This window comes from Notamacropus eugenii, chromosome 1 (assembly GCF_028372415.1).
Source record: "Notamacropus eugenii isolate mMacEug1 chromosome 1, mMacEug1.pri_v2, whole genome shotgun sequence".
In the NCBI taxonomy this organism is placed as follows: Eukaryota; Metazoa; Chordata; class Mammalia; order Diprotodontia; family Macropodidae; genus Notamacropus; species Notamacropus eugenii.
In genome coordinates, this window is record NC_092872.1 from 527,946,854 (window position 1) to 527,974,208 (window position 27,355).

General features: G+C 45.1%; 1 protein-coding gene across 1 annotated transcript; it reads left to right on the plus strand.

The window, feature by feature from the left end:
• The first annotated feature begins 681 nt into the window (after positions 1 to 681).
• On the plus strand, positions 682 to 20,435 carry SLC35F6 (solute carrier family 35 member F6). The gene is made up of 6 exons (XM_072633949.1): positions 682 to 947; positions 15,133 to 15,205; positions 15,685 to 15,856; positions 16,426 to 16,638; positions 18,106 to 18,216; positions 19,123 to 20,435. The coding sequence occupies exons 1-6, from the start codon at positions 871 to 873 to the stop codon at positions 19,590 to 19,592; spliced, it is 1,116 nt and encodes a 371-aa protein (XP_072490050.1). The 5' UTR covers positions 682 to 870; the 3' UTR covers positions 19,593 to 20,435.
• The last annotated feature ends 6,920 nt before the right edge of the window (positions 20,436 to 27,355 follow it).

Consider the following 27,355-nt stretch of genomic DNA (forward strand, 5'->3'; position numbering starts at 1 on the left):
TAGGGTACAATGGGGAAGGGGCCCAGGCCTCTGGGGAAGCCGAGATCAGAGCAGCTCCTGCCAGGTCACCTAGGCAAGAGACACACGAGCCCATCCCCCATCCCACCCCCATGCTTTATGGTCTCCTTTTCTCACTGGGCCCCAGGGCACAACAGGGCTTCCCCCTCGTCTTCACGTGGTCCCTCGGAGAACCAAACCTTCCTCGCCGAAGGACGAACACAACAGACGGCTTTACACTATTGGCTCGCGAGTAGTCTGTGCCCTCGGGCTGCAAGCTCCTTGAGGACAAGGGCTGTCTCCTGACTAAGACTCCCCGGCTTACCGGGGCCTGCTACACAGGGGGCACGTGGTGAATGTTTATTGATCGGCTGATACCGCAATGTTTTCTCATCTGTAAAATGGGTGTAAACAGCCCCCTCCTACTTCCCAGAGTTCTGTACTATGTGCACTCTTAATCCACAATCAGAGCCTGCCGTTTGACTGACTGACCGATGCCCCACCCCACAGTGGCGGACGAGGGGGAAGAGCACGTGCTCAGACAACTGGGCGAAGAGACAGACGACCTGCGGCAGGAGCGGGAGCGCCGGAGTCCCGAGCTGCGCGTGCGCGTGAGCGTGCGCGTGCGCGTGCGCGGGACCCCAGCTTCCCTCTCGGCTCGGCGGGACCGCGCGCCTTCTGGGTGGGGTGGGAGAGGGTTGGGATGAGGCGGGGGGCGGGGCTCCAGGGCAGCTGACTTCTGCGGGTCAGGTGACCGCCATCCCGGAAGGGAAGTGCATTCTGCCAGCTCCAAACCCCCCCCTTTCCCCCGCCCGTAGTCCCCATCCCTCGGCCCGGGAGTCATCCAGGCAGCTGCCTTAGCGCCGCCTGACCATGGCCTGGACCAAGTACCAGCTGTTCCTGGCCGGGCTCATGCTGATCACCGGCTCCATCAACACCCTCTCGGCCAAGTGAGTTGGAGGGGTGGGTAGGGGACCCCCACCCCTGGGGTCGGGTCCTTGGGCCAGGGAGGACGGGGCCCCGTATCCAGCCCTCCTCGAGAGCTCCGGGGTGAACCCGACGAGAGACCTCGGAGGGCGCCCGGCCTCGAATCCTCCTCTGCCCCTCGCTGCTCTGAGCAAGCCGCTTCTCATTTCTGGGCCTCGGTTTCCTAATCTGTAAAATGAGAAGGGTGGAAGGGCTGATGGACGAGTCCCCTGCCGCTGTGTGCCCTCTGGGATCCCCTCTGCCGCTGCCCCTTTTCGTTGTGTCTTCTGGAGCCTCCTGCGTGTTCAGTCACGTCCTATTCTCCATGAGCCCATTTGGGGTTTTCTTGGCAGAGATACTGGAGTGGTTAACCATTTCCTTCTCCGGCCTATTTTACAGATGGAGAAACTGAGGCAAACAGGGTGAAGTGACTTACCCAGAGTCACGCTAGGAGTGACTGAGGCCAGGTTTGAACTCAAGATGAGTCCAAGCCCAGTGCTCTATCCCCTGCCCCTTAGCTGCCTCTCTGCCCTTAACATTACATCGCTGCCAACCCCCTTCACCTCCAGAGATTTGTATGCACGTGTATTTGTGGTGTATCTATTTAAAGGTGTCCTGCTGTGTAGGTGGTCTGTTCCCCAGTAAAATGTAAGTTTCTGGATAGAAGCATTATTTCGTTTTTACTTTACTACCCTAGCAGTCTGCTATATGCCTGGCATATAATAGTAGCAGTAGTAAGTGCTTGTTGAATAGAATTCCAAATCTTTGGTCCTCTAGCCTATGTGGGGAGGGGGCCAGTTCCTATCTAGGATTCCAGGCCCACAGAGATTGTTTCACTGGGGTTCATTAGAAAGTGCCTTACCTTTTGGGGGCTTGTGTTTCACCACAGATAAAACGGGTGTTGGTGGTAAGACCTTTGCCCATAGAGGAGAGGAGTGATGGAATGAATGTTGAGCTTGCTTTTTCAAAATGAGAGCAGGACTTATTGAGAGAACCCCTTACTTCTGTGCAAGGTCCATCTTTTTAGCTAGAGCTAGAAAGGCACTGGAAAGATATAGTCCAACTCCCCTTGTTTTGAAGATGTGAAAACAGTCCCAGAGAGGCACAATCATGTGACCAAAGTCACAAAGTTAATAAGTACCTGATTCAGTTTTACAAACATTGGTTAAGCACCTGCTATATCTATTACGTGCTGAGGCTTCAAAGATTTATCTTTTATGTTTTAACACAAATACTTCTGCACTCTGTAGAGGTGCTAAGACCAGTAGCCCTGGTTTGTAAGGGAAGGAAAGGCTTTAACTACCACTTGTTACAAGGTTTTAGAGTTCCCTCCTTTCCCTGTCACTTTGGCCATGCAGGGATGCTTGAAAGCTGTGTATCTCATCATCCCTTAACACGTGTTCTGGAGATAAGGCCGGTTTAAAAAAAAAAACCAAAAACTTCCCTATGCTACTTTTCCCCTTGATTGCTAAGGCTTCAGATCATTTGTCATCTACATTGGGCTAATACAGTTCTTTTAAAAGGCTCTAGACAAGTAGAGAGTGGCCTAGTAGGAAGCAAGGAAATCCCTGGTCACAGAAAAGGAAAGGTCATTTTGTCTACCTTTGTCTACCTGTCGATCCTGTTGAGTTAGCTTCCCAAACTGGAGGACAACCTTTGATCCTCCCCTGGTGGTTGTGAGGAATCTCACATTGTAATTATACTTCTCATTTGCACACCACTTTACAGTTTTCATTGTCTTTATTTCCACAATCTCATTTGATCTTCATAATTACTTGGTGGGGTAGGCAGGGCTGGGATTATACCCCTTTTACAGATGAAGAAACTGAGGTTTGGAGAAGTTCAGTAACCTAAGTAAGGAGCCACTGGAACCCAGGCTTTACTGATCTTTCTATCACATCACCTTCCCTCCTACAGGAGCAGTTAGTTCAAAGCTGTGAACCCAGAGCAGGGGTTTCATGGCCAATTAGAAACTGGGGGTAATGGGACACTCCCCAGGAACAAAGACAGGAGAAGAGTTTGGCAAATCACAGTTTAAACTTCCAGCCTGACAGTTTATATACAGAAATCTGGCTGTAATGCAAATAATTTGGCTTGGGGAGAAGGTGGGGGTGAATCTTGATTGGTTAATGCTCTAATCCATTCTAAACCATACCTTTAGGAACAACCCAACATAATCCACCCACCACCACCCCCCCCAAAATAAATCAGACAGGCATGCTCCACTTGGAACAGAAACAAACTCTTGAGAAATCTAACAAGCTATATTTGGAGACTAGGTCTATGACATTACTCACCTAGACCAAAGCATCAGACCACCTCTGTCCTCACTATTCTACCTTGTCAAGAAGCTCCTTGCTAGCAGCTATAAAGAATTCCCCTTGAAAGTCCCTCTTACCTGTTGGTCCCAAATTACTCAGTTCGTCAACTGGTAAGGTAAAAAAAACACCTAACTTTGGATAACAGGTCTTTCAAAGTCTCTGTGTGCCTTTGCTAAGTCACTTCCTCTCCCTTACCCTCAGTTTCCTTGTCTATGAAATAAGAGGGTTGAACTAGATGATGTCTGAGGTCACTTCCTACTGTAAATTTATGATTCTCTGATTCCTCTTGCTCTCAGGATACTTCCAAATCAAGACTAGCAGCTCCATTCCTTTTGGCTGGGTCTCAGGATCCCAGGCTGTGTGGCTTCCTTCTCTGCTGGTGTTTTTTCTTGTCTGAAAAGGAAAGAGGAATCTCCAGAAAACCTTTAATAAGTAACACATTTAGATACTGTTTTGTTTTGTTTTTTTACAACTGAGATGTATGTCATTCAGTTGTTTCAGTCATGTCCAACTCTTCTTGGTAAAGATATTTGAGTGCTTTGCCATTTCCTCCTCCAGCTCATTGTACAGATGAGGAATCAGATGAGGTAAACAGGGTAAAGTGACTTGCCCAGGGTCACACAGCTGAGAAGTCTGAGGCCAAATTTGGACTCAGGAAGAGTAGTCTTTCTGACTTCAGTCCTCATAGCACCATCCACTGCAAACATAGCTGTGGGTTATTACCAACCCTGTTTCACAGAGGACACAAGTAAGGCTCTATGTCAGCAAGCACCCTGGCATCCAAAGAAGGGCCTGCTGCACAGGTTCTTAGATCTGCTTTTCTAAAAGGAAAGCAACTTTAAGAGGGATAAATAATCTTACTTTAATTACATACACCCTCAGAGAAAATACAAGCAGGATCAACAGGTGAGGCTTCCAACTGTCTGACCATAGACAATACATACATCATTACCAGAGACAGAAGCACCAACATCTGAGTCTCATCTGGCACTCAAACCTTCTTCCAAAAACTGAGCCCTAAAGCAAAACCTCACCTCAGGATATATATACACTTTTCAGAGCCATAGGGCAAGACTCTCTTGACCCAGTGCCTCATTAGCAATCAGCAAAAGATGTGGGCCTTCATAGAAATAAGCCTCCCTCAGTAGCCTCACCTAAGGCCTGTCAATGGGCAGGGAAGACTTTTAACTCCCATTACAGGCTCAGATAGGTTCCTGAGATCCTACAACTAGAGCTAGAAGGGACCTCAGGCTCCCTAGTTACAGACAAGGAAACTGAGGTCCAGAGAAGTGAAGTGATTGCCCAAGGACACCCAGGAAATAAGCAGCACAGTGGAGGTGAAGGGGCTGGCCTGTGATCATACACCTGTAAGTGCAGAGCAGAGATTGGAACCGTGATCTTCTTAGTCCAAGTTCTGTGTTCTTTCGGCTATACCAGTGGGGTCAAACTCAAATAGAAATGAAGGCCACTAAAGCATATATAATGATCCCTACAAGACACACCTTGACTCAGAAAACTATATATCAATAATATCTATGTTTTATTGTATTTTTAGTTACTTTGTTAACTATTTCATTTTAATGTTACATTTTAATCTAGTTTGGGCCAAGGCAGGCAGGAGGCACAGTGGATAGAGTACTGGCCGTGAAGTCAGGAAGACTCGAGTTCAAATCTGGCCTCAGAGACTTACTAGCTGTGTGACCCTGGGCAAGTCACTTAACCCTGTTTGCCTCAGTTTCCTCATCTCCAAATGAGCCAGAGAAGGAAATGGTAGAGCACTCCAGTATCCACTGTGTTTGCCAAGAAAACCCCAAAAGAGGTCACGAAGAGTTGGACATGACTGAAAAACAATCAGACTACTAGTTTAGGCCATACTTCATAGTGTTGTGGGCCACACGTTTGATATAATTGGCCAGGAACTTGCTGCCTGAAGGCCACGTGTGGCCTTCTAGGTCCTCACATGCAGCCCTGTGGCTGAATCTAAAAGGCCACAGGTTCCCCACCCCTGGTCTAGGCTATGCTGCAGCTGCATTTTCTTGAAAGTGAATACATTTACTTCAGCTTGGCCATAAATCTCTCACATTGCTCTAGCTTGTCTGTCTCCTCTGGAGTCAGAGTCCTTGAGTTCTGCCTTTATCACAGGCCCAGTCCATTATGCACCAGGTCGAAGGCTAGCCTCCAGGAAGCTGGGGGCCAATGCTGCTGCCCACAGTAACATTGGCAGAGCCTGTTCTGAGTGAGGATCTATTCTTCTGAAAAGCCCTTTCTCTCCTTCCCATAATCTGACCCTAGCAGTGACATCTCAGGGATGCAACCCAAAAAGAGGAGAGGAAACTGGAGGACACAGAGTCAAAGAATGTCAAGGTTTGACAGGACCTTGCTGGTCATCTAAGCCAATCCTTTCATTTGTCAAATCAGTCAGTCAGTAAACATTTATTAAGTGCCTACTGTGTGCCAGGTGCTGGTAAGCACAGGGGATACAAAAAGAGGCAAAAGACAATCCCTGCCCTCAAGGGGCTTCCAGTCTAATAGGGGAGCCAACATGCAAACAAATATATACAAAGAAGGCTATATACAGAATAAATAGAAAATAGTAAACAGAGAGAAGGCATTGTAAGGAAGGTAGGTTGGGGAAGGCTTCCTATAGAAGGTGGGGTTTTAGTTGGGATTTAAAGGAAGTCAGGGAGGTCAGTCATATTGGAGAAGGGAGAGTAGAACAGCCAGGAAGTCAGTGTTACTGGATCCATTAATACAAGTTGGAGGATAAGGTAAAAGACTGGAAAGGATGGAGGGGACTAGGTTATGAAGGGCTTTGAATGCTTTTTATATTTGATTTTATATTTGATCCTAGAGGCAATAGGAAGCCACTGGAGTTTATTGGGTAGGGGAGGTAATATAGTCAAGCATACATTTTAGGAAAATCACTTTAGTGGTAAAATGGAGAGTGAATTGGAGTGAGAAGAGATTTGAGGAAGGCTGGCCCACCAGCGGGCTACTGCAATAAACTGTGAGGTGATGAGGGGCTGCACTAGAGTGTGGCAGTGTCAGAGGAGAGAAGGGGGCATATCAGGCCTTGGCATTAGATTGTATATGAGGGAGGAATCCAGGATAATTCCTAGATTGTAAGCCCAAGGGACTGAGAAGATGGAGTTGCTGTTCACACTAATAGAATAGGTGGGAGAGGGAGAAAGATTTAAGGAAAAATATAACGAATTCCATTTTGGACTTGTTGAGTTTAAGATGTGTATGAAACATCCAGTTTGAGATATCTGAAAGGCAGTTGGAAATTCAGGATTGGAGTCAGTAGAGAGTCTGGGGCAGGATGGGTACATTTGAGAATCATCAGCACAGAAATGGTAATTAAATCCATGGGAGCTGATGAGATCACCAAGTGAAGTAGTATGGAGGGAAAAGAGAAGAGGGTCGGAACAGAACCCTGAGGGACATCTACAGTTAGTGGGTGTGGTCTCAAAAAGGATCCAGCAAAAGAGACTGAGAAGGTAGGTTGGAGGAGAACCAGGAGACAGTAGTACCTAGAAAACCTAGAGAAAAGAGAATATCAAGGAAGAGAGAGTGATCAACAGTGTTAAAGGCTGCAGAGAGGCCAAGGAGAATAAGGATTGAAAAAGGCCTTTGGATTTGGCAATTAAGAGATACTGGGAACTTTGGAGAGAGCAGTTTCAGTGGATTGATAAGATTGGAAGCCAAATTATAAGGGGTTAAGAAGACAAAGAGAGGAGAGAAAAGGGAGACATCTATTGTAGACTCCTTTTTTAAAGAGTTTAGCTACAAAGGACAGAAGAGATTTAGTACAATAATTAACAGAGATGGAAGGATCAAATGTGGGTTTTTTTCAGGATAGGGAAGATATGAGCGTGTTTGTAGGCAGTAGGAAAAGAGCCAGGGAGAGATTGAAAATAAGTGAATGAGTTGGGATGATAGAGGAGACAATACTTTTGGAGGAGATGGAATGGTATGAGATCACTTAAACAAGCAGAGGGGTCAGCCTTGGTAAGGAGTAAGGCCACTTGTCATGTGAGACAGGTGAGAATGTCAGAATGTACCTGAGTGATAGGAGATGGGGAACAGGTAAGAAGAGGGAGTTCATGGCTAGTGGCATCATTTTTTTTCTGTAAAATATATAAGGCAAGGTTCTCAGCTGACAGAGTAGGCGAAGGGAAGGTTTGAGGAGGATGAAAAGATTTGGAAGAACTGGTGCGGAGCATGGCATAGTAAGTAGCAGCGAGTGCCCAGTTGAGATTATATAACAAAAACTTGTAGGGGATCCAGTCAGAACAGTTGTGTGATTTAGTGGCATATGTGTAAGAGTAAAGGTGACAAACTGTGGGAGTGATCCAAGGATGAGGCTTAGCTAGGCAATATGATAAGGAGGCAAGGGCTTCAAGAAAGGAGGACAATGTAGATTTGAATTGGTTCATCAAGGGGTCTAGATGGCAAGAAGAAGAGAGAGTGACTGGTGCAGGGGAGATGACCTGGTAAAGAATTGAGGGGTCAAGGGATTGGAGGGCATAGTGTGGATGAAGAGTGGGGTTATGTAAAGGAAGAGAGCAGGAGAGGCGAAATGCCAATAGATTATGGTAATACTCAGGCCTGAGAAGTGGAATAATTGGGACAAGGCTCTCCAGCTAGTTAGGGACAGAACACAAAAGCAAACTAATATTCCCTAGCTGATGGTTTAATAGAAAGAGGTCTGGATTTGGAACAGGTAGCCTAGATCCCTTTCCCTGCTCTGCTGCTTCACTTCTTAGACTCTCTAAGTTTCGATTTCCTCATCTGTAAAATAAGACTAGATTAGGGGTAGAGAACCTGTGACCTTGAGGCCACATATGACCCTCCAAGTCCTCAGGTGTGCCTTTTGACTGAGTCCAAGTTTTACAGAACAAATACTTTTATTAAGGAAATTTGTTCCGAGAAGTTTGGATTCAGTCAAAGGGCCGCACTTGAGGACCAAGAGAGCCATATGTGGCCTTGAGGCTGTAGTTCCCCAAACCTGGACTAGATGATCCTAAACTCTCTTCCACTTATGAGTGCTCTGATCCAATGAACTCCCAGGCCAAAGCCTTTCTGCTCCCCCTACCCCTCTCCCCTTAGTCCTCCTCCTATAACTTTGACTTCTCTTCCCTAAGCTGATGTCTGGATGGGAGAGGGACAGGATTTCTGTGTGTTCACAGTGGGGAATGGGGAGAGAGGGAAGAAAAATGATTATTCCCTGGAAAGAGTCAAGAGTTAAAGGTGTGTGCCATAGACACAAACCCACTGCCATCTGATGCTTACTCTCTGCAACATTGACAGGTCACTTAAACTACCTGAGCCTCAGTTTCCTCATTTAAAATGAGAGTGTTAGACTAACTGGCCTCTTCTGTCCCTTTTAGCCCTGGGTCTGTTTTCCTCTAATCGTGGCCCTTTGGGACAAGACGCATGGTAGGGGTTGGAGGAAAAGACAGTGGTGCCCAAGAAAAAGAGTAAGGAAGTGGCTGGCTGGGCTTGGCTCAGCCAGCAGACATTGTCTCCTTCCCTTAGATCTCAGATCCCCAGCTGCTGGATCATAGTGAGTCATTTGACTTTCACTCTCTTCCCTGGCAGCCCAGACCAATACAAAGCCCAGCATTTTTTAGAGGAACCGAGCCAGGGAAGTGGCCGTTCGAGGTCTCTCTGCCGCACCACCTTGTATCCCAGTGAATACCTGCTATTTCTGGCTACTTCCCCAGGGAGTCAGCCTCTTCTGCCACATGTGGGACTTCCAAGAGGGCCAGAACCTTCCCAGCTCTTTGGAGGTGGTGATGATAGTGGTAATAGCAGGTTGTAGCACGTTGACATTTCTGAAACATTTTATGTATATTACCTTATTTGGTCTCCACAACAAGTACTAACTACATAGTATTATCATCCTAATTTTACAATCAACACAGCTGAGGCCAAGGGAAATTACGTGTGACTTGCCCATGCAATATCAGGCTCTGGACTTGAGCCTTGACCTCTCTTGGCTCTTAAATTTAATCCTCTTGCTATTATCCCATGTCTCAGGGTAGCACCAGTCCTCCTGGTCTGAGGCCATTCAGCCCAACTTGACCCAGAAACTCCTTCTAACTAACCATCCCATACAGACACTCCCAGAGGACGAGGAAAAGAGCTGCTGCCACTTTGGCTGGAATCTGGGCATGTGCACAGGGATAGAATTAGATATGGGGTCTGTTCCTGACGTGGGCAAGTCACCCCCTTCTGTGGGCTTCACTGTATTTATCTAAAAAGCAACAAGGTTGGTCGAGATGACTTCTGGGGGGCCTTCAGCATCTAATATGCTGTAATTGTGAGGTAGCCATGGACAGAAGCAGGACATTATGCTCTCAGGATCCAGGTGTCCCTAAGACTGAGATGAAAAGATAACCTGGTATAATGCAAGGATTAAGGGCAGGTATGTTTTGCAGTAGATAGAATGCCAGGCCTAGAGTCAAGAAAACCTGAGTTCAAATCCAGCCTCAGACATTTCCTTGCTATGTGACCCTGGGCAAGTCACTTAACCCTGTTTGCCTCAGTTTCCTCATCTGTAAAATGAGCTGGAGGAGGAAATGGCAAACCACACCAGTATCTCTGCCAAGAAAACCCCAAATGGGATCAGGAAGAGTCAGGCACAACTGAAATAAGTAAGCAACAATGGAAGAAGCACCGTATTTGGAGTAAGAGAACATGGATTCACAACCTGGCTCTGCCACTTAACTTGGGGGGGGGGGAGGGTGCAGTAAGAGGGATGTTCAGCTTCCTTATCTATAAAATAAGGAGATGGTACTAATGACCTGTAAGAACCCTGACACTTTTAGATTTATGATCCTGTGATCAAGAACAAAAACCTCAGTCATGTTCAGGGCACCAGCCCTAGATTTACTGTAAGACTGATAGGCCAGCACTGGAAATGTGTAGGCCAAAGAGGACTCCAGGAAAGGGCCATTACCAGAGAATTGGCCTTAGGCATAGCAGTTTTAAGATCTGGAGACTTAGCTTTGCTGTTATTATCAGTTAAAATATTTAATATTAATATTATTAAGCTTGGCATATGACTTGGACATGTCACAACCTCCGTGGGCCTCATTGTCTACATCTCTAAATTGAAGAGCTTGTACTAGGTTCTGAAGTCTCTTAAATCCCAATGATTACATATTTTATTTACATATTAAATAATTACATATTCATAATTGCAATTGTTAATACTTCACATTACTTTTGCACTTAAGGTTTACAGAGTACTATTATTTTCAAGAATCCCATGACATGACTAAGGTAAATATTATGAGCCCCATTTTACAAATGAGGAAACTGAGGCCCAGGATAAATCATTTGCCCAGGGTCACTTAGCTAGTATCTGATCTGGGACATGAACCAAGGTCTCCTGATTCAGAGGCCAGTGCTTTTTCTATTGCATCATGCTTTGTGGAACCTCTGCATCATTCCCCAGCTCTGTAGGGAAGTCAGTGTAGCAAGTGTAAGGAGAAATGCCCCAGAAACACTCAGCTTGGCTCTAATCATCTGTAACTGGAAACTAAAATCTGCTTGATGGAGCAGCACATCCTCCTTACACCTGATCCTGAGGAAGCCAGGCCTTACACCTTAGGGGCGGATACAAAGGGATCCTATTTCCCTGCCCCGGGAATATTGCCAGCATATCCACCCTGTGTCTGGCCAGTCCAGGCAAAACCCCTTCATGAGAGATAGTTCATATGAGTGCTGAAAGAAAGTGCCTGCAGGCTTCTAGTTGGTCATATTGACAGGGCTTTCCAGCTCTATCTTAGAGCCAGGCATTCTCCTAAGCACCCCAGCCCCTGTGGCAGGAAGTGTTGAATTCTAAGCCCCCTCCTCTGTTCTATCCCCAGATCATACTTAGCTCTGGAAAAAGAGAGAGGGGTCCCAGGGGAGAGCTCCTGGGCAAAAGAGCCAGGTGGGCAGATGTTCTGCTTTTCCACCCTGCTCAGCCTTTCCCCAATGCTCCTTGAAAGACTCTTCCAGGTCTTATTTGGTGATTTAAGACTGAGAAATTATTATACCCACATACTTCCTATGTTTTCTTTTTTGTCAGTAAAGCTGGAAGAAGGCTGGAGCTTGTTCTGAGCAACCTGCTCAAGTGACATTTCTGGTTGATCTGCAGCTTAGACCCATTTCCCTTTTCTCCTCTGGTCAGAGGAGCCAAGAGCCAGCAGGTCAGAGACTCTGGTTTGTCGGGCAGGGGACCCAGATGGTGTAGCAAAGACAGGACCAGTGGACCAGAGCCCCGGCTTCTAGGCCCTGCTGTGTTCATTGGCACTTGAGCCAATTATTTCATCTCTCTGGGACTCAGTTCCCTCCTATATGAAATGAGGAGGTTAGAGTCACTTCATTGTCACTGTAGTATACTACAGACCACCTGGACAGAAAGGAAACAGATTAGTTTGAGAATCACACACCTGGTGCAGAGGCATGAGATGTAGTGATGGGAGGGGGAAGGAGGGCCAGGAGGCTTTGATTATCCAGGCATCTGCTGGAAGTCTCTCCGCCAAAAGCAGAACAGCTAATAATTTCTTGACTTGCCTTATTGGAAACTTCATTCTTTAAAAGGCAGAGGAACCAAAAAGGAAAAATTCTGTTCTAGATCTGATTCTCACTAACAGAGAGGATTGGGGGTAAATTAGAGGGGATAATTTGGTTTCTGGGGAGGAAATTAGAGGATCATGGGTGAGACGCAGGTGGGTAGGTGACGTCTCCCTCATAGAATTTGTGATAGGGAAAGAGGAAATGGGACATAATCTGACATACACCCTTGATTTGGAGAAAGCAGATTTCAGGGCAAAGATAGGATCCCATGGAGCAAAATGTTCAGGGAAATCAGCCCCCAAGGGATGATGGAAGATGCTAAAGCTACAAAGGGAAAGTTTCCAATGAGGAGGAAAAACAGCATTTGTTCAAGGAGACTGATGAGGAGGCAAAGGGAACTCCCAAACCCACTTGGATTTTTAGAAGACATGTACAGGGGATGGAGGTATGTGGCGCAGGCCTACAGAAATGTTGTCAGGGTCACAAAAGCTTGGAAGGAGCTAAGACTGGCGAGATAAGGTGAGGACAGCACAAAGCGATTTAATCTGGGTCAGGGGTGGTGGGGTTGGGGAGGGAGGTAGTGTTAAATTCTCTTAGGAAAAAGATCAGAGAAGGAGAAAGGCCTTTGTTTGGGGTGGCTGGGATAACAGTGATCACTGACAACAGAGAAAGCAGACTTACCTAGTTCTTGGTTTACTTCTGTTTTCTCTACAAAGGAGAATAGGCTTTTACTGGAAGTGAGAGGACAAGAATGAGGAACAAGCAGTTGGATACCCAGGAGAAATAAGAGAATAGTAAGAGAGCAAAGATCTGCCCTTGATGAAGTCAAGTCACCTGGCTCAGATGGGCTGCATCCTTGGGTCTTTGTAGTCCCAGCAGACGTGATGGCTGAGTCACTGTCAGTCGTATTGGAAAGATCCCATAAATAAGAGAGGGGAGCATTAGACCAGAGGAGGCCTGTGAATCTGACTTAGATTGCTGGGAAATGCCTAGAATACATCATTAATGGGATGATTGGTGAATATTTAGAAAGGAAGTGATGATCCCAGAGAGCCAGCATGGTTTCATCAAGTATGAGTCATGCCTAAAGAACCTCATTTCCTTTTTTTATGATATTCTTAAAGTAGCAAATGAGAAAAATTCTATGACTGATTTACCTAGATTTTGGAAAACTTTTGCTAAAGTATCTCTGCTATTTTTGTTGAGAATACGAAGAGATATGGATTAAATGATAACACTGTCAGATGACTTCCAAACACATTGGGTGCCAGGTGTCTTTAATGACTCAGTGTCACTGAGTTAGGAGTTCTCAAGGGAAGAAACCAGGGGTGCTCCTGTGCTTGTATAAAAGGCATTCAATGATCTGCTTCTCAGATTTGCAGATGACACCAACATTGGAGGGGGAGCAAACGCACTGAATGACAGTCAGGATCCAGAAGGATCTTGACGAGAGCTTTGGGCTGAATTTACTAAGATGAACTTCAGGAAAAAAAATGGGCTTCACAGGTATAAAATGGGAAAGGCATGGTTAGACTACAGTTGTTCTAGAAAACACTTGGAATATTTAATGGACAGCAAGCCCAAGATGAGACTACAGTGTGATGTGGCAGCCCAAAAAGCTAATGCAATCTTGACTTTCATTAAGAGGTCCTCAGTCAGGAATAGTGTATTCAAGGCTGAACACTATGGCCTAAGAAAAACATTGACAAACTGAAGAATATCCAGGGAAAGGCTACTAGGATGCTGAAGGCACCTTAAATTCATGTCATCCAAGGACTAATGGAAAGAACTGAAGATATTCAAGCCGAGAAGAGAAGACTCAGAGGAGAGGTTTTAGCATAGCAGTCTGCAAACATTTGAAAGGCTGTCATGTAAAGGAACCATTAGATTTGTCCTTTGTGGCCCCTGGGGGCAGAATCTTTAGAATTCCCCAGCAATTCATGGGAAGTGGAAGAGGCAGGAGTGGAATGTGCAACTTGGCTGCAGAGGTCATGTGGAGGCCAGGTGGCCACGTGTGAGCTTTGATAGAGCAGGGATTCCTTTCGGGTCTAGGTGGACCTCAATCCTTCCAATTGTCACCTTTTCTGACTCGGTGGTTCTGAACTAGATGAGCTCGAAGCTCCTTTCCAGTCCCCTCCTAACAATAATATAACATTCTAAGGTTTACAAAGCACTTTCCATACACTATATTACCTGAGTCTTAAAACAACACTGTAAGGTGGGTCTTGTCTTAACCCTATTTTACAGCAAGAGAAGCTGAAGCTCAGAAAGTTAAGTACCTTGCCCCAGCATCACTCAGCTTAGTATATGTCTGAGGAAAGATTTGAACTCAGGTCTTCCTGACCGCAGCCGTAGCTCCTTTATCTCTGCTGTTATTCCCCAGGACCTGCTCCCCAGACCTCTGTGGTGCAGAAGCGTTCTTAGAAATCTACCATTTCATCTGACTGAAATCCCTAGTCATTGGCTCTCAGCCTCTTTGTCTCCTGTGAGCTAGGTGCCAGGGGAGTAATACCTACGCACTAGTAATACCTGGACGTAACAGAGAGTGGGCTTTGCCAAACCCAGTTCTTCAGTGCTTGACTACGCTAATTGCCCGCTGTGTGTCCACACCTGTGCTGGGTGCTGTGGTTCAAACAAAGGATCAGAAGACACAGTTCTTACTCTCAAGACTAACCAACCATTTTCTTTTTGAGATAATACTTCATGAGACAATACCTGAGTCACTGGCCAAAAAAGTAAGCCAGGAAAGTATTTGGGTTGTGTTCTGTGGCATGTGGCGTAGGACAGTGCCAGAGGGATTTCAGAGGAGGGAGCAGTCCTGGTACCCTTGGGAAGCCTGGGAAAGTGCCTTATTCAGACAAGACTTGTGCTCCAGGTCCAGCTTTCCCTCTTGCCGGCTGTGTAACCTTGAGGAAGGGGCAGAACCTTTCTGAGCTTCTAAAATGGAGATCATCCTTGCACTGAGGATGAAGCAAAGTAGTGACAATTTTCAACTGTAAAGTGCACCTGTAACTTGCCAGCAGCCTTGCTTAGCATTTTGCTTCCTCATATACTCTCCTGTCTTATTTTGTATGGTGTCATAGGCCATGTAGCCTATAGACTTGGGGCCAGGAAGATGAGTCTGCATCCTCGAGGCATGCTATCTTCTCAGCCGTCAGGTCTGATGGCACAGACTAGGTGGACAAATAAGTACTTAGTGCACCTTTATCGAATTGGGTTGAATGGGGACCATAGTAGCCTCACCAATCAATGGCATTCTTCTCTCTTCCAGATGGGCTGACAATTTTGTGGCTGAGGGCTGTGGAGGAAGCAAGGCCCACAGCTTCGAGCATCCTTTCCTCCAGGTATCCTCTCTCAGTCCTGCCTTCTCTCAAGCTTTCCATCTCCCTGGTGACTCTGAGCCCCCAGTCCCCTTTCCTTTGGACTTGAAAGTTCATTTCTTCCATCCTGCAGCCACAGAACTTTCTCTTGCTTCCAGAAGCTGGGGACTGAGTCATGCCTGAATCAGAAAAGATCACTGGTTATTCTTTCCCAGTAGCCATTTAGAGATGCAGCAGGGCAGGAGGGTTGGCTAGCTATTCTTGGCCAGTAATGAGTACGTTCAGGAAGGGCCTGAACCTCAGAAGTGAGTGGGGAAAGTGACTCTTCCCAAGCCCTGGGGCCGAAGCATCTCCATCTCCATCCCAAATCATAAAAGTACCACATGGGTCTTGTGGGGAGACATTGCCCTTGCTTCTGGGACATTGTTAAGATAAACAGGTTGGATCAGTTGGCCTCTAGTGTTCCTCCCAGCTCTAAGAGTCTGTGATTGTATTAATTCCAGGCAGTGGGCATGTTCCTGGGGGAGTTTTCCTGCCTAGCAGCCTTCTACTTACTTCAGTGCAGAATTTGGGGGCGCACAGACTCTAGCATGGAACCCCAGCCGTCCTTCAATGCGTTGCTCTTCCTGCCCCCTGCCCTCTGTGACATGACGGGGACCAGCATTATGTATGTGGGTGAGTAGCAAAATCTCCTGGGCAAGGACCAGCTCTTTGAGGTGTGGTAGAGTGGTAGGGGAGAGTGTTTCAGCAGCAGCAGGGCCTTTCCTCCCACCCTTATTTTTTTTTCCATCTTCCAACCAAAATGGATTACTGTCTGTGTTCTTTAGATAACCCTGTGCTTTCCCAACTCCAAACTTTTGCTTATGGGATTGCTTGTGCCCTTTATATACTGCTTCTATCCATTAAATTCCTACATGTTCTTTTAAATCCAACCTAATTGTTGCCTCCTCCTACTTTCCCTATGATCATCTTCCCCTCCTTAATTCAGTAACAACTCTTTTCCCCAAACCATAATATTTTGCTTAGAATTCTCTTAGGCCTTTATATATTTATTTATGTGTCACGCCTCAAATGTGAAGTGCTTTTTAAACCATAAAATATTGTAAAAATGTCAGCTGTTGTTATTACTAGAACTCCTGTTCCTCAAGAATTGGGACTATGTCTTATCTAAACTTGTATCTTTCCTAGAGCATGCTCTTAAGAAATGTCTGTTGAATTTTACTGAATTCTCCTCTTCTCTGTAGCCCTGAACATGACAAGTGCCTCCAGCTTCCAGATGCTTCGTGGGTCTGTGATCATTTTCACGGGTCTTCTCTCTGTGGCTTTCCTGGGACGCAAACTGTTGCCAAGCCAGTGGTTGGGCATCTTTATCACAATCATTGGCTTGGTGGTTGTGGGTCTGGCTGACCTCACAAGCAAGCATGAAGATGAACACAAGCTCAGTGACGTGATCACAGGTATGTTGCATTGTAGTGAACAGAGCCTTCTGCAGCTGGTGCCTCCCAAGGAGAGAGTCTCACAAGAGAGACTGACCAGGAAACTAGTCTGCTGCCCCCAAGATCCAGGCACAAGGGATGGGGCAGGGTGGAGTTGATATTGAGAGTGCCTGAGCTGAAGAGAAGAAGTACATTTGAGTGCTGGGCCAGGGCACCACCAGGTGCCAGATGGCAGATGGTCAAGGATGTCCTTGGGTGCTTTCCTGGCCCCACCCTGCTCCGTGATCAAGAGACCAACCCTGCCTGCCTTTTCCCTCTTCAGAGTAATGTTACTTAGGGGTTCTTTAAAGAAAAGGAAAAAATTATGAATATTTTAATATATTTTAAATGTTTCATTATAAACTTTTAGCAACTGTGAACTATGACACATACACTTGCAAAGTAAGGAACAAAATGTCAGATCCAAACAACAAGCAGAACCCCAACTGGTTCAGCCTCATGGGCCCTTCCGAGTCCCTCCAAAGTTCAGCTGCCTCTTGCTTGTTTCCCTTTTTTCTTTTTCCATTTGTAGTTGAGGTTAGTGAATGTTGTTCTGGCCCTTCTGAGCTGGTCTTGCATCACTTCACTGAAGACTTCCCATCTTGCCCTGTGTCCTTTTTTGGTCTCCACCTGTCATTGCATTGATGTGCTGAGCTCCTGATGAGGAAGCTTCTTCTCCCAGTGCAGATCAGCAGCTGCTTTACAGCTTGGAGTCTTGGAGATTTGCCTGCAACACTGATAGTTTCAGTGACTTGCACAGAGTCACAGTGATGTATCTATTTGGCAGGCTTGGATGCCGGTCTTCTTGAGGCTGACTCCCATCTTGGTGAAATGCCTTGTGTTCATTTATCACTCTTACATTTCATTACATTGATAAACCCTGAACCATTCTTCAAGCATTGAACATAGAGTTGAAGAAATTATATTTAAATAGTCCTCCATCCTAGTTCTTCATTGAAAGTCATCCAAGCCCCACTTATCCATCTTCTGTTCACCTTTTTCTTTAATCCCCTTCCATGGCCTCTGAAAGCTGTTTTGCTTAGAAATTCTGAGAGTCTTCTCCTCCCAGATTGATTTTTTTTTTTGACTAGGAAAAAGAGGCCATTCTTTGTCTCATTTCTTACCTAGCTTTAATCACTGAATGGGCTTGCTTCAGTCAAGCTGAGACCTGGGAAAGACCTTAGTCTAAAAAGGCCAACGTCTCCCACTGCATCCTGTGCCACCTCCAGTCATCCTGATCTATATCTGGCCACTGGACCCAAATGGCTCAGGAGGAGAAAGTGAGGCTGGTGACTTTTCACAGCCTTCCCTCACTTAGATCCAGTTCACTTGCAAGTCATGGCATCAACCTTCTGATGCCATGGTCTTCTTTGAGAACAAACAACAACAATAATCCCCTCCCGTGGCCTCTGAAATCTTTCCCTCTCTCTGGTCCTTCCTCTCCAATAGGGGACCTGCTGATCATCATGGCACAAGTGATTGTCTCCATCCAAATGGTGCTGGAGGAAAAATTTGTCTACAAACACAACGTGCACCCACTTCGGGCTGTGGGTACTGAAGGTGCGTTTGTGCGCAGGTGGGAAGAAGAGGAGACATGGAGAGTATTTGGTGGGGAGCAGAGACAACTTGGGGTGAGATAGGGGAGGGCGCAGAGAAGCATGCTGTGGAAAGGACAGAAATGACGTGAGGAACCCAGAGAATGCTGGTAATGAGTTGTGTGTGAGAAGGTCCTGATAACCTGCAGTACACCCTTCTCAGCTCATATATGCATTGAGCATCTACAGTGTGCTAGACACTGGACTAATTGTGGAGAGGACACAGTCCCTGGTCTTGTAACACAGGAAATATGAAAGGAATGATCACTTCCATCCAGTGAGTGATCAAGGAATACCTAGTAGAAGAAATGGCATGTGAGTTGACCTTAAGAAATGTGCAGGATTTTCAGATGAAAAATGGTGTATTACAGGAAAAGGGAAGAACTTAGGCAAAGGAAAACTCACAAGTAGGAAATTGTTATGCCATTGGGCTGGATTCCAAGATTTATGGCAGAGTAATAGGAGATAAGGCTAAAAATATAGGTTGTATTTGGAGTATAGAGAAACCAAGTCAACCTTAAATTTTTTTCTGTGGGGAGCCACAGAAGACTGGGGAGAACGAGCAAAACGGTTTTTTGAGGACCTTTATCTGGGTGAGAGGTGCAACACGAATCACAGTGAGGGGACACTGGAGGCAGGGAAACCAGTGATAAAACTCCAGGGAATCAGGTGAAAAGTGATAAGAACTGAGTTGTACTGAGAGTGGAAAGAAAGGAACAGATTGGAGAGATTTTGAGGCCTGAGACCCCAAGCTCTTCTGGAGCATTATTTAGTGAAAGATCTTGTACGTGCCCACATGCGTTTGGAGTTTGAGAACTCAGCACATAGTCTGTGAAAACATTCATTCCTTTGCCCGCTCATTTCTCCACAGGGTTCTTTGGTTTTGTGATCCTCACCTTGTTGCTGGTGCCCATGTACTACATCCCTGCTGGCACCTTCAGTGGGAATCCCCGGGGCGTGCTAGAAGATGCACTAGACGCCTTCTGCCAGCTGGGAAGACAGCCGCTGATCATTGTGGCACTACTGGGCAACATTAGCAGCATCGCTTTCTTCAACTTCGCTGGCATCAGTGTCACCAAGGAGATGAGTGCCACCACCCGTATGGTACTGGACAGCCTCCGTACTGTGGTCATCTGGGCCTTCAGCCTGGCACTGGGCTGGGAGACTTTTCACCCACTGCAGATCCTAGGTTTCTTCATCCTCCTGTTGGGCACAGCTCTCTACAATGGGCTACACCAGCCCCTTCTGGCCCGTCTGCCCTGGTGTCAGCCCCCAGCTGAGGATCATGAGCGGGAAAGCCTGCTTGGAGGCAGCCATACTCCCATTAATGAGAACAGCTGAATCTCCACCAGGTCTGCCATTGGCTGAACCCTGAATTTTAGGCTTCTTTTCCTTCAGGACAGGGATCCCTAGGATCCTCATGAAGAACCTGGGAAATAGGGTGTCTAAGGTCCTTTTTCCCATCTTGTTGCCTTCTCCTTCAAGAGGACATTGGATGTGCCACTGGAATTGGAACCCAGCTCCACTGTCCTTTCCTCTAACAGTGTTTCTCAGCTTCCTTTGGTCCAGGACATACCCTGAAAACATTCAGAGGACTCCAAGACCCAGAAGTCTGTGTCCTCCTGTCTCCCGCCTTGTTCTATAAAGTCCTGGAATGAACCAGACACTTGAATTGCTCTGATTTGCTAAATCACAAATCCAGACTGAATATTAATCATTTCCCCTGAATCATGAATCAAATTTAGTTTTCTTAAAAAAAAAATACCACTTCAGAAGCAGACTTAAACTTGTGTGTTTTCTCAGACTCTTGTACTGCTGGGTCATCTGCAGAACACACCTGAGCCATGCAGTCATGAGTTCCCTGAACTGAATGGGCATCGGGCTTTGTCAATTTGGCTCCCAGGACCATCTCCATCCTTTTCTACTTTTACCCCAGGCAGAAGACATAACTCTTCTCCACAGTGATGACATGATGACAGGGTAGTTCTGCTTAGGTTACAGGTGTTAGTGGTTTACACTGCCTTTGACAGCTCTCTGTCCTCTAGTCCAGATGCCAAGGAACACAGACTGATTGGGATTGGGCCAGGGGTTCAGCTGGATCTGCCAGGCTGGATTTTTGCCTTTGGACAGACTATTGCCTTTGGCATTTCTTTTTTAAAAGTAAAACCTAATAGAAGAATGATCTATGATGTGTGAAGTTTGGGGTTTTGGTTTTATTTTTGGCAGTGGGGAGCGTGAGAACTGGGTAGACTATGTCTGGGCATAGAATTCCGGAGTGCTAGAGGTATGAAGAACTTTTAGCATTATCAAATCTAGTCCAGGAACACTGGGTGCATCCTTTTTGCCTCCTTTTCTAAAACAAATGTGGTTTTGATAACATGTAAAGTAAGGCCTACAATTGAGTTGAGGAATTTTTAGGGGAGATATTATATAACACCTGGTGTGTCTGTGTGTGTGTTCCTTTTTCCCACCAGCACTTCAGTGGTCAAGATTTAGTTAGACAAAAGCTAAGTAAAACTGCTAGAGATGATAATGCTGTCTTGATTAAAATTGAACAAAAAGGTTAACTGAGGCAAATCTCTAAGCAAGATAATGTTTATTAGCAAGGGCATGCTGCATGTCAATAAATAGGTCAGTGGTTTGCCTCCATTGATGCCAAAGACCCCCAACAGATGGATAGTTCCCTTTTATAGCAGAAGAGGGTAGATGACATCATGGGATTAAGGACCACATGATTGGTTACAGAGCTGAACATGCGTGATTGGAAGTTTGGTAATGGTGGTTAGCAACAACCCCCTTTTTCTCTGATGAGACCAACATGTACTCATTGTCTGAGTCCAGGTGCAAGACAGCAGGCTAGACTTTCAGATGACAAGCCAGACAACCTTGAAGGATAGCTTGGTGTAAAGGCGTTAAGTCTGACTGCCTTGCATTCACACACATTTCCCAATGTCAGTTAAATTCCTTGTGGCAAGAATTAGCAGGATTAGTTAATGATTAGACAGGCTAGCTGAATCTCTGAAAAAAGTGCAGAGACCAAGCCATGACTTAAGCAATTGCAGGACAAAGAAATTGTAAATAGCATCAATGAGAAATTCAATTCTTCATTGAATTGATTCAAATGCAGGGTCAATTCAAACCTCAGTACGATTAAAAACTTTTCTAGGTCTGGAATTAGGAAGCCCAGCTCTACCACTTCCTATTCATGTGACCCTAAGCAAGTCCTCTCCAGGCTTCAGTTTGCTGATCTGTAAAATGAGGGGATCAGATCACATGATTTCCAAGGTCTCTTCGAGCTCTAGATATGTGATCTGTGCCCCCTGGTTGTGCTGTCAGCAGTCCTAAGACCCTCCTAGTCAGAGCAGGAAGACCATGAGGATCCAAAAGCAACATTCACTTTATTTCTGAACAGAACCCACTATAAAGAACGTGCAACAATTGCTCACATTTATATAGCACCTTATGACTATTAAAAAATTTTCCTTATAACAACCTGGTGATCCTGGTAGTGTAAATATGATTACCCTCACTTTACAGGTAGGTAAACAGCATTCAAGCAGCAGAAGCAGGTTGTGAACCTGAGTTGTCTGACTCCTTTTCCAGTGATGTTTCCATCTTGTCCCACTACCTCTTGATTTAATTTCTTTTCAGTTGCCCATGTTGTATCTGTGGTCCTCAAACCTTGCCCCTCAGTTGACCAATGTTCTGATTTTGTAGTTGGCTTCACCATCCTCCCAGTCACTCAGGCTTGAAACACCATCACCATTTTTGATCCATCCCTCTACCTCACCCCATAGCAATTCAAACCTTTGCTGAATGTTATACTAAGCACAAGCAGCTATTTTAGGACCCAAGCTACAAAAGGAACCCTTCCCTGGGTTCAGGAAGCTTGCATTCCTACAAGATAGACAGTACAGTCCCACAAATGTTAAGTGTAAGAAGGTACATGCAAGACAGTTTGAGGACAGAGTCCCAGCAGCTAACTAGGGGTATCAGAGGAAGCTTTCATGTTGTAACATCTGAGCTGAGCCTTGAAGGAAACTTGGACTTGGAATATGCAGAGGGGAGAAGGGAGTAAATTCCAGGCATAGGGAATGACTTGTTCAAAGTCACAGAATTAAGGAAACCTAATGTTGAGTTCAGGGAACAGCTAGTAGGCCAGTTTGACTGGAACAGAGAAAGTGAATGGGGAGTAATGTAAAATAAATTGGGGAAAGTAGTTGAGAGATTGGGGAGAGGGGGGGTTAGGCAAGAGAGAATCAGTGAAGGTATTTGAGCCAGGGAATGATATTATCCAATATGAGTATTAGGAATATTTAGATTTCCTGGTATAGAGACATAGATGGCATGTTTTTCACAGGACACAAAAAGCCAGGAAGGATCACCGTCATCCTGGATGATGAGTAAGGATCCAAAAAGATCTTCAGCACAAGCAATAGGCTGAATCTAATAAAATGAACTTCGGTAGACATCAATGCAGAGTCTTATACTTAGGTTCAATAGAAAAATAACTGCAGGTACAAGATGAGCGAGGTAACATGAATCAGCAGTATGATTGTAGCAGTCAGAAACCTGATAGGATCTTGGGCTGCACTGAGAGCCATAGCTTCTGGGAGTAAAGAAGAGAGATCATCCCTCTTTTAGATCTCATCTAGAGTATTGTGTTCAGTTTTGGGCACCATGTTTTTTGGAAGGACGTTGATAAAGATATCCAGAAGAGAGCGATGAGGATAGTGAAGAGCCCAGAGTGCGGATCATGAGCACTGATGGAAGGAGTGAGGGATATTGAGCCTGGAAAAGAAAAGATTTAGGAGAAATGGCAAAATTGTGTTCAGATATTTGAAGGGCTGTCATGAGGAAGGAGGATTACACTTTCGGCACTTTGGTTCTTTTTGGCTCCAGCAGGCAGAAGTGCAGAATGGGATGAATGCTGCAAAGACCCAGACTTGAGCTTGATGTCAGGAAAACCTTAGAGACTATCAGAGCTACCTAAAGGCGGAGTGGGTCATCCCAGTGAATTCCCACTCAAATCTTCAAGCACAAGTTAAATGACCATGTGTTGGGTATTTTATAAAGTGTACTTTATTGTTTTCTTCTGTTTTTATAGCTACACTTTCCCGTATGTCCCTGCTCCTCCCAGAAAGTCATTCCTTATACCAAAGAACAAAATCAGCCACGTTGAAAAAGTCTGAGATTATCTATGGTGTTCCACATTCATAACCTCTTACCTCTGCAACAAAAGAAGCAGAGAATTTCGTGTTTTCTTTGGGGCCAAGCTTCATCATTATAGTTTCATGGCATTTGGTTTCAAATGTTTTGTTCTTTCCCTTTATGTTGTAGTTGCTTCCTGTAGTGCTTACCTGACTGCCATCAGTTCAAATAAGTTTTCCTCAGCTTTTCTGAATTCATTATATTCTTTTCTTACAGGATAGTAATTACACATATTTAGTTATTCCCCCATCAGTTGTGGACTTGAGTTTCTAATAGCTTTTGTTTTCTAAATCTAATCATCTTTTTAAAAAAATATTTATTTATTTTTAGTTTTCAACATTCATTTCCACAAAATTTTGAGTTCCAAATTTTCTCCCCATCTCCCTCCTCCCGCTACCCCAAAACACTGAGCATTCTGATTACCCCTTCCCCCACTCTACCCTCCCTTCTAACACCCCTCCCTTCCCTTACCCCCATCTTCTCTCTTGTCTTGTAGGGCAAGATAAATTTCTGTACCCCATTACCTGTATTTCTTATTTCCCAGCTGTATGCAAAAACAATTCTCAACATTTGTTCCTAAAACTTTGAGTTCCAACTTCTCTCCTTCCTCCCTCCCCACCCATCCCCACTGAGAAGGCCAGCAATTCAATACAGGCTATATAAGTGTAGTTTTGCAAATGGCTTCCATAATAGTTACATTGTGTAAGACTAGCTATATTTCCCTCCATCCCATCCTGCTCCCATTTCTTCTGTTCTCTCTTTTGACCTTGTCCCTCCCCAAGAATGTTTACTTCTAATTGGACCCTCCTCCCATTTGCCCTCCCTTCCATCATCTGCCCCACTCTACTTATCCCCTTCTCCCCTACTTTCCTGTAGTGTAAGACAGGTTTTCACACCAAATTGAGTGTGCATGTTATTCCATCCTTGAGCCAAATGTGATGATAAATCCAATAATCTTAATGCAACAAGACATTGCTTGCCTCACTTCCAGGTCAAATTATAGTAGATATATAGTAAACAGGTTTAGTCAATGATATTACTGAGTTCAGAGCCAATGCTGATAGTTTTTGTGACTTATGCTAGGAGCCTAGATCTAAGTTCAATCTGCCCTTGTCAGTTTTTAAGGTCCTTGGAATCATCAGATCTTAATGCCCCAAAAGGAAGGGTGTGGATGGTGTAGATGTCATATCAACCTGGAATCCTTGCTTTTTCAGGCTTAGGGGCACTTTCTAGATAGTATACTCACCCTCCTATGTTGAGCTATATGGGGATAAGGACATGGACAGTTGGAAACTCAGGAGTTTTCAACCTTAAATACTCATAAACATCATTCTGGTCACAAGTTATCCTTCAAATGAGCAAGCCTTCTTTTAATTTCCATTAAGAAACGTCCGAAGACAAGGTAACATGTCTAGTCGGCATCTTAAACTGAGCATATGCAAAACAGAATCACTATCTTTCTCCCAAAATCCACTCCTTTTCTGAACTTTTATATTTCCAGCAAATGTGATGCAGTGGGGATTGTTGCTCAGATATAGATTTAATTAGATGGCAATGGAGAACCCTTCCAACTCAGAAATTCTGTAACCACTGACTCCAAGTGCAGAACTCTGACCACAACACTAAGCTTCTCTACCTCCTGTCAGAGAAGGCTTCTTAGAGTAGACTTTGGAGTAAGTGTGGATGGAGAAAAGAGTGATGAGATGAGTAGAAAAAAGAGATCTGTTTGTGTATATAGATGTACCTCTAGAGTTAGAGAGACATATTTAGACTGAATATATGTGTATATATGTGTGTGTATATATATATATATATGATTGAAAATATTTATACTATCTGTGTACAAAATATGTGTACAAATGCTTAGACTATATGCATATATGTGTATGTGTGGATATAGACCTAGATATATCTATATCCAGTCTAAGCTTTTGCAAGAGGGTCCTCTCTACTTGACATGCATTTATTTATTTTGTATTTTAAAATCTTTCTAGTCTCTTTATTACCTACAAAATAAAGTTCACACTCATATATATCATAAATCATTCAAGGCTTTGTCTATACAATTTGCCATCAGCCCAAACTTCCAGCTTTATTTCAACCTAATCTTCTCTGTGGTTCAACTAAATTGGACAACTCTGAACAAACACTGCTCTTATGCCACAATGCTTTTGCTAAGGCTGATAAGAAGCTGGTAGAAATTCATATGAAGGATAGATTTACAAAGGTTTCTTCATGAGATAAAAACTAGTTCTCTATTCCTGGAATGCCCTCTCACCACCTTGCTGGCCAAATTCCTCCCTGTTTTCTAAACTCAACTTAACTTTGGATCCACAGACCCCAGAATGGATCTGTGAATAGATTTGAAGGGGTCTCTGAACTTGGATGAGGAAAAAAGATATTATTTTTACTTGCCTGCAATTGAAATTTAGTATTTCCTTCAATCATTTTAAAACATTATTCTGGGATGGAATCAAGATAACAGAATGAGAAGAAACATTTTTACTCTCCCTGAACTACTCCACAAAAACTTAGAAAACACAACAGACTGAATTCTGATCAGGAAAAACAAGAAAAAAAGTTATAGCAATTCATTTTTTCAGCCAAAGGCAGCTCAGAAAAACAGAGGTCTGTGGACAGTGGGGTAGGGGCTGGCCAGATGTGCAGCATGGTAGGAGAGGCAGAACTGGGAGCATTCCAGTGCCTAAGGATGGAAAAGGAACTGAGCTAGAACACCAGGGCAGAAAGAGATCCCATGGGGCCCCTGAACAAGTGCCGGGAGCAGGAATGGGTGCCAGTCAGCAGTTCTGTCACCCATTATCCAGTTCTAGGTCACACATTCAGAGTGGAGAGGAGCAGCCATGACTGAGCATGGGGTCCTAGCTGAACACTGAACACCAAACAAATTCTAGAAATTTAGCTGTAGGCTCTGAGTCCAGGCACAGAGCAGTGACTCTGTTCTAACCTTTCGACTAGCACATAATCTCCTAATGGAATAACAGGGGCAAGAACAAAAGAGAACCAACAGTTCAGTTTCTCTGAACCTGCAAAACTTGACAGAATAACAATGACTGAGTCCAGCAGCAGTCTACTGAAACAACTACACACAAGCCAACAGACCCAAACCTGAGTCAGAATGTGCTGAGATCACACTAGGATGGCAGCAAACAGACCTTGCCATGGAATCACACCACTTTGAAGCACTGAAAAGTTTCAGATTACCAAACCAAGCTGTGATAGTAGTAGCAGAAACTCAGGCCAGACATCCTTCTCCTCAAGTCCCCACCAAAATGAGCAGAGCCCAACACTAAAATAAAGTCTACAGTCAAGAAGTAAACTGGAAGAATGAAGGACGAAGAAAAAGAAGGAGGAGGAGAGGAGGAGGAAGAGGGAGAAGAAGAAGGAGAAGACCGCAGTTACTAAGATGATGACAGGACAAACACAGAAGAAGACAACAACTTGAAAATATCTACAGTGTCTCATAGAAAAATGCAGATTTGACACAAACCAGAGATTATTTTTAAAAAGTGATTTGAGGGGCGGAGCCAAGATGGCGTAGTAGAAAGACGCACATACACATAGCTCCAAACCCACAACCCATAGAACAACTACAAAGAAGTAACTCACGGCGAATTCTGCACCCAGAGGCCACAGAACATTGGAGCGAGGGAGATTTCTGTTCCGGAGAGACCTGCAAACCTCTTGTAAAAGGTCCTTCGTGCTGCGGACTGGGCGCCGGGACTGGGAGCTGAGTACAGCCCTGCCGTGGCCGCGGCACCGAGAGGAACAGATCCGAGCGGGCTTCAGGGACGGGATCTCCAGCGGCCGCACAAGTACCTCCACCCACAGGTGACGGGGGTCGGTGAGAGAGTCCCTTTGGCGGGTCGAGGAGG